General features: G+C 41.3%; 2 protein-coding genes and 1 pseudogene across 4 annotated transcripts; 1 reads left to right on the forward strand and 2 right to left on the reverse strand.

Annotated features, from left to right (window-relative positions):
• Nucleotides 1-632: 632 nt before the first annotated feature.
• LOC145498762 (cholinesterase-like) lies at nucleotides 633-3,022 on the reverse strand (annotated as a pseudogene).
• Nucleotides 3,023-3,136: 114 nt separating this feature from the next.
• Nucleotides 3,137-10,054, reverse strand: LOC145498742 (pyrethroid hydrolase Ces2e-like). Of its 3 annotated transcripts, XM_081478673.1 has the most exons (4): nucleotides 9,470-9,871; nucleotides 6,660-7,836; nucleotides 4,906-5,124; nucleotides 3,137-4,458 (listed from the first exon to the last, which is right to left on the reverse strand). In XM_081478673.1, the coding sequence occupies exons 1-3, from the start codon at nucleotides 9,807-9,809 to the stop codon at nucleotides 4,926-4,928; spliced, it is 1,716 nt and encodes a 571-aa protein (XP_081334799.1). In that variant the 5' UTR covers nucleotides 9,810-9,871; the 3' UTR covers nucleotides 3,137-4,458; nucleotides 4,906-4,925. The 3 variants fall into 3 exon arrangements, with proteins under 3 accessions (XP_081334799.1, XP_081334798.1, XP_081334801.1); XM_081478672.1 differs by having other exon boundaries at nucleotides 3,140-5,124; nucleotides 9,470-9,867; XM_081478675.1 differs by lacking the exon at nucleotides 3,137-4,458 and having other exon boundaries at nucleotides 5,037-7,836; nucleotides 9,470-10,054.
• Nucleotides 10,055-10,716: 662 nt separating this feature from the next.
• LOC145496642 (acetylcholinesterase-like) lies at nucleotides 10,717-15,454 on the forward strand. The gene is made up of 3 exons (XM_081476348.1): nucleotides 10,717-11,088; nucleotides 13,039-14,218; nucleotides 15,214-15,454. Exons 1-3 carry the CDS (start codon nucleotides 10,758-10,760, stop codon nucleotides 15,443-15,445), a joined length of 1,743 nt encoding a protein of 580 aa, XP_081332474.1. The 5' UTR covers nucleotides 10,717-10,757; the 3' UTR covers nucleotides 15,446-15,454.
• The last annotated feature ends 1,304 nt before the right edge of the window (nucleotides 15,455-16,758 follow it).

Raw genomic sequence — 16,758 nt, forward strand, 5'->3', positions numbered from 1 at the left:
CCCCTCCCTACCCCCAACACAATGCTGATGTTGATTCATCCAAATTCCAACATTGCTCTGGGGAGGGGGGGACTCAGAAAATTGAACAGTGACTTCCCACTTCAAGCTAATGCGTCACCAGTTGGCATTTTCTCAGATATTGCAAATACTCTATTAGATATCTGAGACTGGTCTCAGTTAGATCGAGCTTATGTAATGAAATCTCATTAGAAGGCTTCAAGGGGGACATACGAATTGTTAAAGATGTGTTTTATGTAACTCCTACTCTCAACTTATTCTGTAAATAGTTATTATTTTAATTTTATTTCACTATTGCGTTATTAAAGATGGTTTTTTATAGTACGGCACTTGTAGACTACCCGCTATTATTTTATAGCAGTTAAAAACTTCTGGATGCTATACAGGGCATAGCAACACAGGGAGCGTAGCGTAACCTGTGAGCTTTTTAGTGAAAAATAATAAAAAAAAATAAAAGTTCCATAATAAATAATATTAAATGTAATATTTAATATTAAATAATAAAAGTTCGAAGTTAACTTGAAACTAACAGTCTGATAGTAAGATATTTAAAAATAAAATGATAGAATACTGAATCTCCTAAGAAGGGTTAACGGCACACATTTTAAAACCATCCAAGACTTGTGTTTAAAAATATAATGATAAAATGTATACATCTAGATCTTACAACAGAGGTAACCAACACACATTATAAAACTATCTAAGAACTCAATAGAGCTTATGGCTTGGTGTGATTTTGCAAGCCCCCTTAAGACACAATTTTGAAGATGCGCGCATTGTTCAGAGTCTCCTATATTACGTGCGCAGGCTTTAGCGCCTGTTATGTTAGTGAAACCAGCAAACACTTTGCCACCCGCATCCGAGAACATCTTTACTCAGACAAGCATTTCCATGATATCTAAACGCATAACTGGTTCTGATAATTGCGCTCCCTTTGTTTGAAAGACTGTTTCAAAATTCTTAACTCGGCTTCCACTAGCTTCTAATTGAAAGTCAAGGAAGCCATGCACATCCTTTGGGAGCAGCCTTCTTTAAATTCCCAAGTTAAACATCTTCATTTATCCCTTCAGTACTTATAATTAGTCTGTTTTTGGTGTAATATTTTCACCTTTTTGTCAATTGATATTCCTGTACAACTGACGATGCATGTCACGCATTTAGAATTATCTGCTGGTTGTATTCCCGCAACCCACTGCAGCTCGTCATTTATCAGTTGTCTCCTGTATCAATGGAATGAACTTTGAACGTACCAACAGTAATATTTCTTAGGAATGAATCTTCATTCTGAGGACACCTGGCTCCATAGCTTGTTCCATCTCTGACATCTTCCCAAGGCTGGACTGGTTGGGGAGGAGAAAAGCGAAGGTCACCAGTCGGTGCAGCGGCATACGGAATCCCAAGGAAGTACTCCAAGTTTAAACCGAATATGCTCTTTTGCGGTCGTTCTCGAACAGGCCCTGTCTTACGGTGAACAACAAACTCGTCTTCCGGCAGTAGCTGAAGCGGCAGTGCAACTCGGCAAAACGGCGAAGGAAGCTCCAAGGAACAAAATGAAAACGGAGCTTTGGTAAATTGAAAATGGCATGATATACAAGGACTACAAGTGTAGATAAACACAGCTGAAACAAGACTATAAATCGGTGTGTTTAGGAATCATAACACAATGCCATATTGTAGTTTGTAACTCAATAATTTAAGCTCGGGTAAACGAGGCATAACTTATGCTCAATACTGATGTGATAACTGCTCTGTGTTTGATTGGTTCTGACGTAGAAGGTATCTGTCAACAGAGTATATAACAAAAAACGCATATAGCTCAAGGGACTCTGAGTATAAACTCAATGTTCTATTACCGCCCACAAACTATTACAAAAATAGATTCAGCTATAGTTGGGCCAAAATCTTTGCATTCAGTGACTTAAGGGAAGTAGAGTCTCTTTGGAAATTCAAGTGCCTAATCAAAGAAGAACAGTAAGGCCCGGCATTCGGGGAAACGAGCTTTTATTTAAATAGTTGGTTATTATGAATTAGGTATTTTTTCAAAGGCGACGAATTTTTACCGTGGATAAATAAAGATTGCTTATCTACCTAACGTGAAGGCACGCAATCTCAAGGCATAAATTATTATTTTTTTATCCACCACAGAAGTGCAAGACTTTTTTTAGACTTCAATATTCAATCTTGGCGAGTCGGCTCAGACTTGACTTCTTCTTCTAACGTTGCTTTGATTTTTGTATAAACAACTATATGCCGTATTTGAATCATTCATTTCGGCTCTCGTGACCATACAGCAACGTGAGTAAAAAGCGTGCAGAACATAGTACAGTTACATATTCACAATATATGCCAAGCACAAAAGAACTTAAAGATTGTTGACCCGATTCCATATTGAATCTTAAGGAAGGTCAGGTCAGCCCTGAGTCATTATATCCCCAATGAACGCACGAAACACAAAACAAGAGGTTCTACAACTTTTTCGATTCGGTAATTCTTAACCTGCGATCAGGCATTCTCTTTTTTTGGCGAACACGGGAAGATGAAGAAAAAAAAAAGACACGTGATACAGTTACTTCACGAGTCACCTGCCGCGCCTTTGTTGCTTACTTGTTGGTGCACCACAGAAGCACCGCCATGTTGGTGCACCAGAGAGGTGCACCAACATGGCGGCTCCATACTGAGCTCTGTAAATTTCTGCGAAACATTTCAACGAATATTTGCGGTTTGGGAAAACGCACAGCCCTAAAACTTGGAAAAGTGTCTTCTTTATTTATTTCCTATAATATCACAATTTCTTGACTTTATCCACTGAATGGTTTTCGGTTTACTTTTTATTTCGTGACAGTGAAACCGATGCTATATGTCAGAGCCAATCAGATTTTACCGGAAGAAAGAACGCCTGATCACAGGTCAGATAATTTTTTGTTTACAACAAAAATAGGCATCAGACGACAAATTCCACAACGTCAATCTAGTGCTAAAAATGAGTTTAAATGAATGATGAATTTGAACTAAATGGAACGTGACGAAACAATTAGCCATGTTCTAAACGAGCAGGGGACTGGATACGAATATTTAAAATCAATTGAATTGAAAAATGGGACCCACCATCTGAAAGAGCAACCAAACGTTATTAAGTTTACCAAACCCGAGATTTATTGGTTAAAACGCAAAGGCGTGGTACACTTTTACAAATCGCTAAAATAAGAGAGCTTTCTATCCATTGGAGGAACGAGCGTCCCTTAATAGTAATAGTAATAGTAATAGTAATGCTAGTGCTAATGCTAATGCTAATGCTAATGCTAATGCTAATGCTAATGCTAATGCTAATGCTAATGCTAATGATAATGATAATGATAATGATAATGATGGTGAGGTTCTTAGGCGTTATGATTACGCCAAACACGGCAGTCATTTTCATTTATCTTGATTGCGTATAACGCATAAACTCAAACGCCAGGTGGACCTGAAGTCGTTCCGAAATCAGGTCGTAACACGTGGTATATATGTTATATCTATCATATTTTCTTGACCTCGTATCCCGTGACAACATCCAGATTCGTGCATTGTTGTTCAGCGACCTCACGGTAGAACATAGTAGTAATGCGTGACAAAGTTACCGATCTCTTTCTTAAAGACGATTTCCAGTCCGACCTGCGCACTCTTGAGAGTTTTTTTTTGATCATGAGAGTTTTGTTTTGATCATGTAACACGTCACAAACTGTGACATTTCGCATCACTTACATGAAGTAAATTCAAAGTTTCATTTTAACCGCCATTATATATGGAGGCGAAACTTTATAAACTGCATGTTTTGTTCTTTCCGATATCACTTGATGAAACAACTTCGTAGCTCTAAAAATCAAAGAGGTAGTTAGAAAAAGAATTTCAAATGCCTCAAAGATGAGGTAAGTGACGAATTCCATCGATTCGCATTCCATCGAGTGAGACTCACAAATTATATAAATAAACTTTGGGATGCTGAGACTGCGCAGTACGGACTGGAAATCATCTTTAAGATGTCTTTTGATGTCCTTTTTATATGTCCGTTGACTTAAAAATCAAAAATTATCCGATTGGAAGAGGCTTAATCGTTTTCTTAGCCCATTCTTTCTTATTTTCGTAGGTACTACGAAGGTGCTTTCGGCTCATGATACAAATTTCATTATAATATATATAAAATAGCACGCGCACTCTCATTGGCCGATAGGTATGTTTTAATAGGTAAGAGTATGTATACACGGTTATGACAAGAAATGTTTACAAAAATGAGTAATATAGGACTTTTCCGTGTCTACGTAGCCTCCGATACGGTCAACTGACCTTTGAGCTCGGATAAGGTAGTTTTTCGCAGATGTTTTCAAAAGAACACATGTTTGTTACTGACCTGTTTCGCTGACCCGTTTTCTGCTGTTTTTAAATCTGTATTATCTGTTTGCTGACCTGGACAAACCGTAAAACAATCTGATTGGATATCGTCAAAGAAGTAACTGTTTAGTACCGTAACTCAGGCCTTTAACATTGTAATTTAGGTTTGCGTTTATATTCTGATCGTCTGTCATTTTAGTTTCTCAGTGAAATTTTGTATTACTTCTTTAGATCAAATAATCTTGGAATAAATTATACGATTGGCGTAACCCAGTTAGATTTCCTGCTTGGTTTTAAGGAACCACTCGGGGGGTTGGGATAATTCTGCAAACTCTGGACTGCTGGTTCACATAACTGCACCGAATTCTCCTAGGCCCTCCTCATGTCAACATGGGGCTATGTGAACACGCGGAAAAAGTCCTCCATTGCTTAACATAAAATGAGTCGTCAAACTTACATGGGTTGTTATAAAAACACGGACAATTAAGATAATGCAGGAGTCAAGAAAAAGTCAAAACATACAGTTGCAACCTTGAATTTCTCTACAGTTCGTCTTTCTGGATCCCTTTCGCCAGGCTAGGCAGAAAATCTTCCCAGAAAACAACGCGATCCCCCTCAAGTTTGCTCTCCACTCTAGGTTCCTCCAAATCAATTACTAAGTATTCTTCTCCGTCGGTCGTAAAGGCAGGCCAGTTAACGTCATTAGCAGTTGGTATACGAGGGTCGCTAATACCCGGAGATCTATCGAAAGACCAAAACAACCGTCAACGCTAAACATTTTATAAGATAGTTAATTGATCTGTACTCTTATCGACAACGATACGCGTCATCACAGTCGTCAAAATGTTCTGGGCACAATATCAACGTCAAAGAAAATGTTTTTTTCAGAGCGCGAGCTGAAAAAGGCATTGCGTGATACATTGACGCGTGCAGCGTTGTCTGGACTCTTAACGACAACGGCAAATCTGCCGATCAGATTGCGAGATTAGTAGCAATTGTGGTAAAACAATTATTGGACGAGGTTGAGAAAAATATCTTGTATTTTCAGTGGCGATCAGAGAAATTATTTGCTGAGACCGAAGGCTGACGCAAATAGGCTGATTTAGCAAGAGAACGGGAACGTCACTTGACGACGGCGCGCGCAGAACAAACACCCAAATATGGTCAAATTAGAACAGAATCCAGGTTATTCCGCGCGCCCTGCATTCGTCATCTGACCATATTTGGGTATTTGTACTGCGCGCGCCGTCGTCAAGTGACGTTCCCGTTCTCTTGCTAAAGCAGCCTAATAATTGATCTGCGAGACACTGACAAATCACGATGTTTTGCGATAACCAAGTTCAATAATTGTTTTATCATTCGATCACCCAGTTTGTTTTCATATTTAAAGCACTCTCTGACAGCTCAGGAAAGCGATCTGCCATTTTTCACACGAGAGCGTGGTTACAATTACGCATGAGCAGAATATTATTTGCAGCAAAACACATTTAGACGGTGCTGCGTATGAGCAGACCATTATTTGTAGGTAGTTAATTATTTACAGGTCGCGTGGTGGGCTCTCGACCAATGGAAAAGAAGGAAAAAATGCATCGAATGATAATAAACAATTATTAGATTCAGTTTTTGTGATATCCAGAATAATAAAGGTCGAGATAGTGGTTATCAGCCGAAGGCTGAGGCTGATAACCCTTATCGAGATCTTGATTTTTCTGGATATCACAAAAACCGAATCTAATAATTGTTTTATTGTACATTGAACGAAAAAAAAAATGGAAATCATGTTTTTGCTTCTCCACTGACGGTAAGCAACACAAAGCCTGCGAACTTGACATGATTACACTTAAAAATCATGCACCGCGTTCATCTATGACATGATTACCCGTGACCTTGAGTGTCCTTGACATGATTATTGTATAATCTGCAGCTAGATGACGTCTTCGAAAATTCACTCTATGCCTTCGGCCAATCAGAAAAGAGATAGTTATTTCAACGTATAATGATAAGCAGTTATTGGACGAGGTTGAGTAAAATATCAGTCGTGATTTTCCAGCTAAATATTACAAAGCTCAAGCAACGACGAAGTCAAAGCCTTGGACGACGCCTGGTAAAAATCAGTTTATATTTTATCTTCGAATTTTGTTCAGTACGAATAACGGTCTAAGACTTGATGACGCTAAATATTCAATGAAAGCGTAAACGTTACAGCTCACCTTAAGTGGCGATACACAAGGATTAGCCTGCTAAATTCAAACTGAACGAGGGTCGTTGATACTCACCCATATTTCACAAAATTGGTCCAAAGTAATACCACTGCCAATGAAAGGCCTCGTTCGACAGCATTATATGATGACGCGATCTTTAAGGTCCCTTCGTGATTGGCCCACGCTAATGCAAATACGTAAGGGATTTCCTCGCCATGGGTGACCCCAAGGATTTCTGGGTACAGAGTCAACTCCGTTCGATGGCTAAACTGGTACAGACGCACAGGACTACCACCTCTCACGAGGGCTTTGGCCATATGCACTGCGGGGGCATTGAACCATGAGTCTGTCACAAGATCAAGCCACTGCTTTTCGATGCTGCGAGTGGAATCTGGCACCGAGTGGTTGGTGTACTGGTACAAAATGGCCTCTTTCATGAGATCAGATTCTTCCCTGGCTGAAAACCTCGCATTCTTTACCAAACTACTGAAAAGCTCGGAAGAAACTTCCTGGCCAAGAGTTCTGGCTATTTCAGAAAGAGGAACGATGCCGCCATCGTTTTTGTTTACTCCAAGCAAGACTGGCACTTTGTTGACAAACCCCTGCTCAAGCAGTTTAGTTGGTTCGTCAGTTAAGAATCCCCCATCAACCGTAACCACGGGGTACTTATGACCGAGGTCCAGTACACTGCGAGGTAGTTCAGAAGCTTTCAGAAAATCCTCAATGTTTTTCTGTCTTAAACAACCAAGCAACATTGCATTGTCATCACAGCCCAGACGTTTGGTGATGTCTCTTCCATAATCCGGATCTTTTGACGAATAGAACGTGTAAGGCGTGGTTGCAGCTCCACTTTGCAAAATGGCTTTGTGAAATAAACCAGTAGACAGCGGAGAAAGCATATGATAGGCAATACTTGAAGCGCCCGCGCCTTGACCAAATACGGTTACCATGCTGGGAATCCCGCTAAAACTCGCGATATTTTCTTGAACCCATTTCAATGCAGCCACCTGATCAAGCATCCCATAATTTCCTTTAATGTCTGAGCCGGGAACGTTAAGGTATCCAAGCAACCCAAGGCGGTAGTTAACCGTGACAACAATGGCTCCATAACCACAGACAAGGCCCAGATATTCATTGCCAGAGCCGTGGTACAGACCACCGCCATGAAACCATACCATGACTGGTAATTTCAAATGCTTGAACTTCGTTGCACGGAAAACATTAAGAAACAGGCAATCTTCATCCATTGTACCTAAAAGATATGAGTATATAACAGTCAAGATCAGGGTCCTTGGCACAACCTTCCCCAAAAACAACGAAAACAAATTTTTTTTTGGTCTCAATGCATAATACAAATATTTTTACCGATATATTAAATAAATGTAGTATATTTCAGATAGAGTAATTCTTTTAATCTCGGTTTAATGAACCGCTAGGTTTTTTAGTTTTTCCTCGTGCCAAGTAATGTCTAATTGTAGGACAGGAGAGATGAAGGAAGAATTTACAGTTTAGTCCCTGAGGGATAATAATAATAAAAAAATTGACTAATTCGGGTATTGGTCTGACAGTAGGTACTACTGTTTTTGACAAAGGAAATACGCTGTTTTTTTTTTTAATGGGTTGAAAGTTCTTTCCAAAGATGTATTGTCTTAAAAGAAATCGTCTGTTTTCCTATATTTGTTCTGATGCGTGATTTGCTTCTTCTCCCCTAACTAAGGAGCACCCAAGCAAGGTGACCCTTTCAGACGGGTAACAGAGAGGCTGTTGCCTTCGTAATTTCGTAACTAATTTTAATTTTATTCCGAACTAACTCACAGTTTGCTGGACCTCGGTTATAACGACAGTTTATTAGCACGCTAGCAGAGCATCCGCTGTTATTTCACGTTGCATCATGAAATAACGTGTAATTATTTTATGTCTGTCTAAGAGAAACAATGCAAACAGTGGGAGTAACTTTTATTCTGTACGTGACACCGTGGATTGGGCAAATATTTAGAGCGTTGAATGTATCTAACTTGTAAATTCAGGGCATGTCGCGAGGAAGTCCTCGCCCCGGGGGGTACTCCCAAAAAAATTTGGTGGGGGCGTGTGGCCCACTTCCCAAAACCCTTACCCTATTTATGACCAAAATCTTCGATTTTCCCTACCCTATTTATAAAATTGATACCCTATTTATGACAGTTGCGGCTGACACAGTTGCCCTAAACATAAATTTTGAAGGTCTTCTGTTTACGGTCTTATCGATAATGATGAAAAAGTAGCTTCATCCAAAAACATACCCAATTCAAGAGACTAGAGTACAAAAACCCTACCCTATTTAAGACCAAAATAGCCAAATCGATACCCTATTTATGACCAAAACGGCTGAAAAAGCCATACCCTTTGGGGCCGCACATACCTATATAGCCCATATAGGCAGTACTCCCCCTCCCCCCCGGCTGGGGTGCCGTGCATTTAGAATAACATGCTGGATATATGCCCGCAATGCATGGCCTGCTGCGCTGCGCATATGCTCTTAGAGTTCGTCGCGCGTTTGGGAAGGAACGCGTGACGAGCCCTAAGAGCGTCTGCGTGACCTGGGAGGCTACGCAACCCATGGACGCTCGTGAATTACCATACGTCCCCTGTATCAAGGAATAAAGTTTGAATAAATATAAGACCCTGTCCACACTACGCTGGAGAAATTTGAAAACGCAACAATCACCGGCCATTTTGGATTTGTGTTTGAGGAAAACTCACATGATTATCGTGGTACCATCGTTTTCGAAAAGCTCCGTTTTCGTGAAGGATTAAAATGGACGGTAGGCCTAACCGCAGAAGTAAAGCTGCGTTTTCAAATTCCTCCGGTGTATTGTGGACCGGGCCTCAGAAAGCTTTGAACATACCAACGGTAATATTTCTTGGGAATGAATCTTCATTCTGAGGACACCTGGCTCCATAGCTTGTTCCATCTCTGACATCTTCCCAAGGCTGGACTGGTTGGGGAGGAGAAAAGCGAAGGTCACCAACCGGTGCAGCGGCATACGGAATCCCAAGGAAATACTCCAAGTTTAAACCGAATATGCTCTTTTGTGATCGACCACGAACAGATCCTGTCTTAAGGTGAACAACAAGCTCGTCTTCGGTAGCCGAAGCTGCTGAAGCGCCAGTGCGAATCAGCAAAACGGCGAACGAAGCTCCGAGGAATAAAAGGAAACCGGGGCTTTGGTAAACTGAAAATCGCATGATATACAAGGACTGCAAGTGTAAATAAGCACAACTGAAACGAGGTTATAAATCGGTGTGCTTAGGAATCGTGCACAATGCTATTGTAGCTTTCAACGCATTAATTTAAGGTCAGGCAAACGAAGCATAACGGATGCTTAATAATAACACTTAATGCGATAATTGCTCCGCTTTGATTGGTTCACATGTAGAGGGCATCTGTCAACAGAGTAACGTGAAGGCACGCAATCTCAAGGCAGCGAGGCTCAACAAGCATAAATTATCATTTTTTCATCCACTGTACATGTAGTAGTGCAAAGCTAATCTCTTAGAGCCGAGAGTGAGCTCCTTTGGGGATGCGTTCCTTTGCGTTGCTATCTATATAAGCAACTGCACACATGCCGAGTTTGAATCAGTTATCTCTCTCGTCGACAGTTAAGTGAGTATATTAAACAACAAGCAAAGCAAAGAAAATCACAATATATGCCATGGACAAAAGAATATATTTAGTCATGTTTTTATCCTCAATGAACGCACGAAACACAAACAAGGGTTTTTTAAGCTGTTCTGGTATTATTTTAAGGCTAACTGATCGGAAATTCTTTGTTTGGCAAGACAAATAGGCATTAGCTTTAATAAGGGCCAAATTTCAAAACGTCTGATCCAGCTCAAAAATAAGTTGAATTAATGATGAATTTTGAACTAAATAGAACTTGACGAAACAGTAGCGTAGACTATAATTTTGAGCATAGAAGCGAGAAGACGTGATAAAATTGCTTTCATTTCATGCGAAGAGGAGAGCGTTTAACCTGAAAAACAGCAGAACCCCAACCCCGTCCCCCCCCCCCCCCGCCCCTCAACTCAAACACGTCATAGGAAAGTCATAATTATTCGCCTGTATAAATTATGTTGTACGTATCGGGTCTAACAACAAGGTGTAAGAGCGAGTCACGGACAAAGTACGTAGAGATGGTAAGGTTCTCAGGGCTTATGATTAGGCCGAACATTGCAGCCATTTTCATTTGTTTCTTGATGATGTGTAATGCACAAATTCAGAAGCCAACTCGACCTGTAGTCGTTCTGAAATCAGGATCTGTTCTTGGCGTCACCTATCCGATTCCCTTTGGATACATTGCGGATAGGTTCATTGGCATTCCGTATGCAGCGCCTCCAGTTGGGAACCTTCGTTTCGCTGCTCCGCAGCCGGTAGTTCCTTGGGAAGGAGTGAAAGACGTAGGCTTACAATTCGCCGCAAAATGTCCCCAGAACACTGTGCCTTTCCCTTGGAACGTGACGGTTGGTAAGTCAAGCGAGACTGTGGGATTATGCATGTAATAATATTACGATAAATTCATGCATGACACAAATTTATCATCAGTATTGTCAGAGCGGGTTTACTGCACTTCTTGGCCAATAATTTGCAATTATTGGATGACGTTGGCAGCATTTTCACTCAAAACTCAAGGTCGAGGTTTTTGTAAAACTCGGGCCGATTACTGCCGTATAAATTACGGTTGAGGCAAATGACACAAACCGAGACCTTGATATTGGCTTACACTAGTACTACTGGAATCTTTTCATTTCCCTTGGCTCTTGAAGTGAAAAGCACGAGTGCAGCACTCATAAATGTCAGTATTGGAGTTTCTGTAGAAATGACGAGCTCAGCTTTGGAATCCGTGTAGAGATGTCATCGGCTGGTTAAATGCATGATCCTCATATCATCTTGTGTAGAAGATGAATGAGGTTACCGTAATGTTAGTTATTGTTGGATTAATTTTTGGTGGTTTCAGTACATTTTGCATATCCCGAGTTTCAGTTATTAGTTGAAAAGGTGACATTTCTGAGCTAAGCTATCAGACCCTCTAGGTATTACAGTTAGAAGCGAGGGTGAATTAGCGACATAAGCAGTATGCTCTCAGCAATCGAGATTAGAGGGCCAAGGGCTTGCCCTGTGACATACATTTCTATTTGTGAAAATTGGCAAGTTTATGAGTCGCACATTTCCATGCGTTTACAACGGAATCTTACTCAACTTCTCATGTTCACTAAATTCCGCATGATAAGTCGAGCGTTTAGGTTTATTTTTTGCTTGAAAGAAAGAAACAAATCGGAAAAGCGCGGCATCTTCGAAGTCATCAAGATGTGACACTGAGCCACTGAGAAAGAGAAGTGAACTGGGAGAAAAAATTGACGGAAAGCGGGAGGTACAGACCCATACCTGCCACCCCCTCCCCCCACCCACATTATGTATAGTGTACATCGATCTTCTAGTGTTCTGTACGTTTCACAGTCCCATATTTTTCCATGCGATCTTTGAGATGACGCGCATAATTTAAAAGGCTACCATCTCGGATTCATTTGCGAAGTGACAAATTTACTTTCCATCTCAAACCCACCACCTCGCCGAGAAGCTTTTTTACAGGTTGAACTGATCATTGCAACCGTTTGACGTGTTCTTACGATCTAGCCGAACACAAACACACCTGTTCAAAAACTTCAAGGGTGGAAAAATCTAGCTTACCAGCAGCAAATTCAAAGAGCTACGATGGTTTACAACTATCTGCATGGGTTGGCTCCAGACTATCTTTACACTGCGTTCTAAATTTGAAAGGCGAAAACTGCATATAACCTGAGGGACTCTGAGACAACTGAAACGAGACTATAAATAATCGGTGTGTTAAGGAATCATGCACAATGCTATTGTAGCTTGCAACACAATAATTTAAGGTCAGGCAAAGGAAACCTAATCTGATAGCGAATGCTCAATGCTAATGCGATAGCTGTTCTGCATTTGATTGGTTCTGTTGTAGAAGGTACCTGTCAACCAAGAGACGAAAAACGCATGTATAGCCTAAGCGACTCTGAGAATAATATAAACTCGACGTTTCATTACTGCGCACAAACTAATACAAAAATAGCTTTAGCTATAGTGACGCCATTCTTTGCAACAGTCTCTTTGGCAATTCAAACGCCTACTCAAAGAAAAATAGTAAGGCCCGACATTCGTGGAAAGCAGTTTTTAAATTTAATTTATATATTCTTCATCATACTTGCTTTTAGGTATATTTTTAAAACTAATAATTTTTTACCGTGGATAAAAAAAATATTATCTATCTATCTTAGAGAGAAAATTGGACTGTAACAAGAGACAGTCTATTGACTGTAATTGTCTGCATTTAGTCAAGCAATCTGCCATATTTTTCCGGTATACAGTTTTAACGTACAATTTGTTTTTTTTTCTTGTCAATAGGGGATATGAGCGAGGACTGCTTATATCTAAACATCTGGAGGCCCTCTGGTATAACGCCTGACAATCCACTTCCGGTATTTGTGTGGATTCACGGCGGAGGTTATTACACACAGACTGGGAACAACTACGATGGCTCAGCACTGGCCACTGTTGGTTCCGGGATGATTGTCGTTACTATAAACTTCCGCCTGGGCCTCCTCGGATTCCTCAACGTTCCTGGGTCAGAACTGAAGGGAAATTATGGGATGCTCGACCAAGTGGCAGCATTGAAGTGGATCCAGGAGAACATTGCAACGTTTGGTGGAGATCCAAACAAAGTAACAATAGCTGGTCAGAGCTCTGGCGCGGCAAGTGTTGCTTTGCACTTGATTTCACCGCTGTCTAAAGGCTTGTTCCATCAAGCCATACTTCAAGGGGGAGGGGTAACTTCTCCGTTTGCCGCCTACACCAGCAAGGATCCCAACTATGGGAAGCAATATCTGAAAAAACTAAATTGCATCTCAGGGGACATGTTATCCTGCCTTAGAAGTAAGACCACAGAGGAGTTCCTTGAGGCAACTGATTCCCTTTCAGATGCGAACTTAGGAAAGGATCTGCCCTTAGTAACAGTGGACGGGCACTTCCTCCCAGACGACCCATCACTGTTACTAAACCAAGGAAGGTTCCAGAAAGTCAAGACGATCATTGGCGTAAACAAGAACGGTGGATCAATGTCTTCCTGGAAGTTGCAATCGAAAGCCGCCGGGCGCCCAATAGACCATGCAGTATTTCAGAAGGCTGTACAAGAATCTCTTCTGGTCCAGAATGGAGAGAACGACAAGATCAGAAGAGCTATTCTCCATAAGTACACAAACCATACCGACCCAGACTTCCAGGAGAGCATCGAGGAAAACTGGCAGCGACTCGTTGGGGATTCGTGGTTTGTTGCGCCTGCAATTAAACTAGCCAGATCTCTTGCCGCAGCCGGGGTACCTCCGTTTTTCTACTATTTCACGCATCGCGCAAGATACTCTGTGTACCCAGAGTCCTATGGGGTCACTCACGGTGACGAGGTGCCTTATATATTCGGGGCACCCTATCAAGCGATGGCTACCCTCCCTCTGGCCTCTAAATACACTGAATTGGAGAAGGGACTGTGCCAGGGTGTTGGTGAAGCGTGGGGAAACTTTGTAACGTTTGGGTAAGAAATTATGAAATTTGTGTTAACAAGCCGTTTAGCACATAGAAAATTCAGCCAATCAGAACACGGGAAAGCCGTTGTATACTTAATGGCATTACATCCAACCTCCCATCATGCGCCGCGCGTCCCAATGATTATGTTGGCCACTGTATTTTCTATGGCATGGTATAAAATAGTTATACAACGCTCTCTCGCGGTATACCATGGAATATCCCACTTGTCACGTGTATGTTCGATATACACACTCGTCTAAAGGCTCGTTTGTATACCGAGCAATAAAAGTGACTCGTGGGATATTCCATATATGCCACTGGAAAGCGTTGCACAATAAGTGTGTAGCTTGCGAAGTGTGAAGTAGGGATTGATCTAAATATACCGTAAACCTCCGAAAGTGGCGACCCCCCGAAAGTAGCGACCCCCTCCCCCTACCGAATGCAACGTCAAGAAATTGTGGCCGCTAGAAAATCCCGGAAGTAGTGACCTCCCGAGAATAGCGAATCCCCCGAGAGAAACAAGCCCATCCGCACCGTCACACCCAATTATAGGAAGACCAAAGTTCAAAGGATATTAAATTTTTCCAATCAATAGTCATGTGAAAGTTACGAACGGTACTGGTTGATAATTATAACTAAGGCACTCTAAAACAAGGGAAGGTATCGCTCGTGTCACGAACCGTGATAGATCACTTCGTGTCACCACATTTCATGTCATGTTTTTACGAATTTTCGTCTTTTGTTTCTTTGAAAGAGCATAGTCGCACCAACTTTATATAACGTTTTTTGCTCCCCAAAAGTAAAGACCCACCGAGAGTAACGCCGTGACGTCATGTGAAAATACTCTTTGTAGGGGATTAACTCTCTTTACTATACCCCTCTTGTTCTAGATCATTAGGCTCAATTTCCCAAGCTGAGCGCCTTCTAGGCCTTCCAAGAACCATTCAAGCCAAAATATTTAAGCGATTTTGTGACTTTTTTTATTTAAACTCCTGTTTTTAGTGATCCCAACGAATACGATAAGAATCGAGTGGATGCCGCAGACGCCACCATTCCCTGGCCGCCATTCACAGCCGACAGCGAGAAATACCTGGTGCTAGGCTTGCGCATGAAGATTGAAGAACGTTTACTCCCGGATCGCGTGGCATTCTGGAATGACCTCATACCGAAACTGACGGAAGCTGAGGAATCGGTCGGGAAAACTGCTCAGACCATAGAAAAAGACGAACTTTGAACCCGATGTGTGAGGACGCAAGCGGGGCTGACAAGCGTCCGTCTCGAGCACACAGTAGCATAAACGAGTTACAAGAGACTATCTTCTGCTCATAATGAGCACGAATTTTGGGCGTAATTATTGCACGTACGCGCTCTCTTTATTTCAGTGTCGGTTTCCATTTATTTTACAGCCACGTGACATTTTCTGGAATCTAGGCTGAGAGTCAGATTGCAGGTAACGGAGTCAACTTGAAATCTTGACCCTTAACTACAGTAAAAACCAGTGTCTAAGAACCTAGTTTTTTAAGAACCAAAAAATAGGCCTCATTTATATATATGGTCTCGGCTACCCGAGACAACCCTTCCTTAAGTTACCCTAGCCGAGGTAACTTTTCCCTTCTTTCTTTGCAAAATTCAATCAACCGTTTACAAGAGGATCGCGAACCCGTCTGGGGGAGCGAGATAACTCGGGTGGGCGAGCTGTCTCGCTTCGGCAGGTAGGGTAACCCTGGCTGGCGGGACAACTTTTCTTCATATCAGACTTTGGCTCGCTTAACCGAGACAATTCTTGGCGTGGCGAGTGTCACGAAATGATTTAAATCAGAAATTTGTATCAAAGAAGTGAAAATTAACTCCGCAAAACCCACTTTGATCGAATGACCGAGGAAAACTCAAAGAAAGAGGGATATATGCACATTTGATTACTGAATAAGAGTTGTGAATAATCATGCAGGGTCAACTTTGACTCGAACTACAGAGACAACGTTATCACATATAAACGCTCAATACATTTGCCTCAGGGGGGAGGGGATGGTTGTCTCGGGCACCCGAGACCATATAACTGGGGTCTAAGAATCTGTTTAGCCAAGCAGGATCAGGTTTTTATATGTGGGTTACAGTTAAATTATAAATTCTTGTTATGGAGGGAAACCTACATATACATTCTGTAATCATTTGTGTGAGGCTTATCGGCATAATACAGTTGTGAATATTCATTAAATACACTGTATTATTTGAAGACCAAACTCAATTTTATTATTTTTTCTGGTAATCAACAGCTATATCTCGTTCATAGAATTACATTATATATTTAAGAGCCGAACGCCAGTTTTTTTTTTTTTTTTCTGGTGATCAACAGCTATATCTCGTTCATAGAAATCAATAACCTAAAAAGAACCCACTTGGCCTAAATTGCCAATACATATAAGTAACCCCAAAATACAGGAACATATTTTGCCAGACAAAAAATGTAGGTTCTTACACGCGGGTTTTCTGCTGTTTCCCTTTCTTATTTTTTACTATCCAGAAGGTTCGTTGTATATATCTGCAAAA

Source organism: Orbicella franksi, chromosome 9 (assembly GCF_964199315.1).
Source record: "Orbicella franksi chromosome 9, jaOrbFran1.1, whole genome shotgun sequence".
Lineage (NCBI taxonomy): Eukaryota > Metazoa > Cnidaria > Anthozoa > Scleractinia > Merulinidae > Orbicella > Orbicella franksi.

Excerpts from the sequence above, each read along its gene's own strand:
- LOC145498742 (XM_081478673.1), bottom strand. The coding sequence starts at position 9,809 with ATGCGATTTTCAGTTTACCAAAGCCCCGGTTTCCTTTTATTCCTCGGA. Across the intron at positions 7,837-9,469 it reads CCCAAGAAATATTACCGTTG|GTACAATGGATGAAGATTGC; the intron begins GTATGTTCAAAG and ends CATATCTTTTAG. Across the intron at positions 5,125-6,659 it reads ACCAATTTTGTGAAATATGG|ATCTCCGGGTATTAGCGACC; the intron begins GTGAGTATCAAC and ends GTCTTTCGATAG.
- LOC145496642 (XM_081476348.1), top strand. The coding sequence starts at position 10,758 with ATGGTAAGGTTCTCAGGGCTTATGATTAGGCCGAACATTGCAGCCATT. Across the intron at positions 11,089-13,038 it reads CCCTTGGAACGTGACGGTTG|GGGATATGAGCGAGGACTGC; the intron begins GTAAGTCAAGCG and ends TCTTGTCAATAG. Across the intron at positions 14,219-15,213 it reads GGAAACTTTGTAACGTTTGG|TGATCCCAACGAATACGATA; the intron begins GTAAGAAATTAT and ends TCCTGTTTTTAG.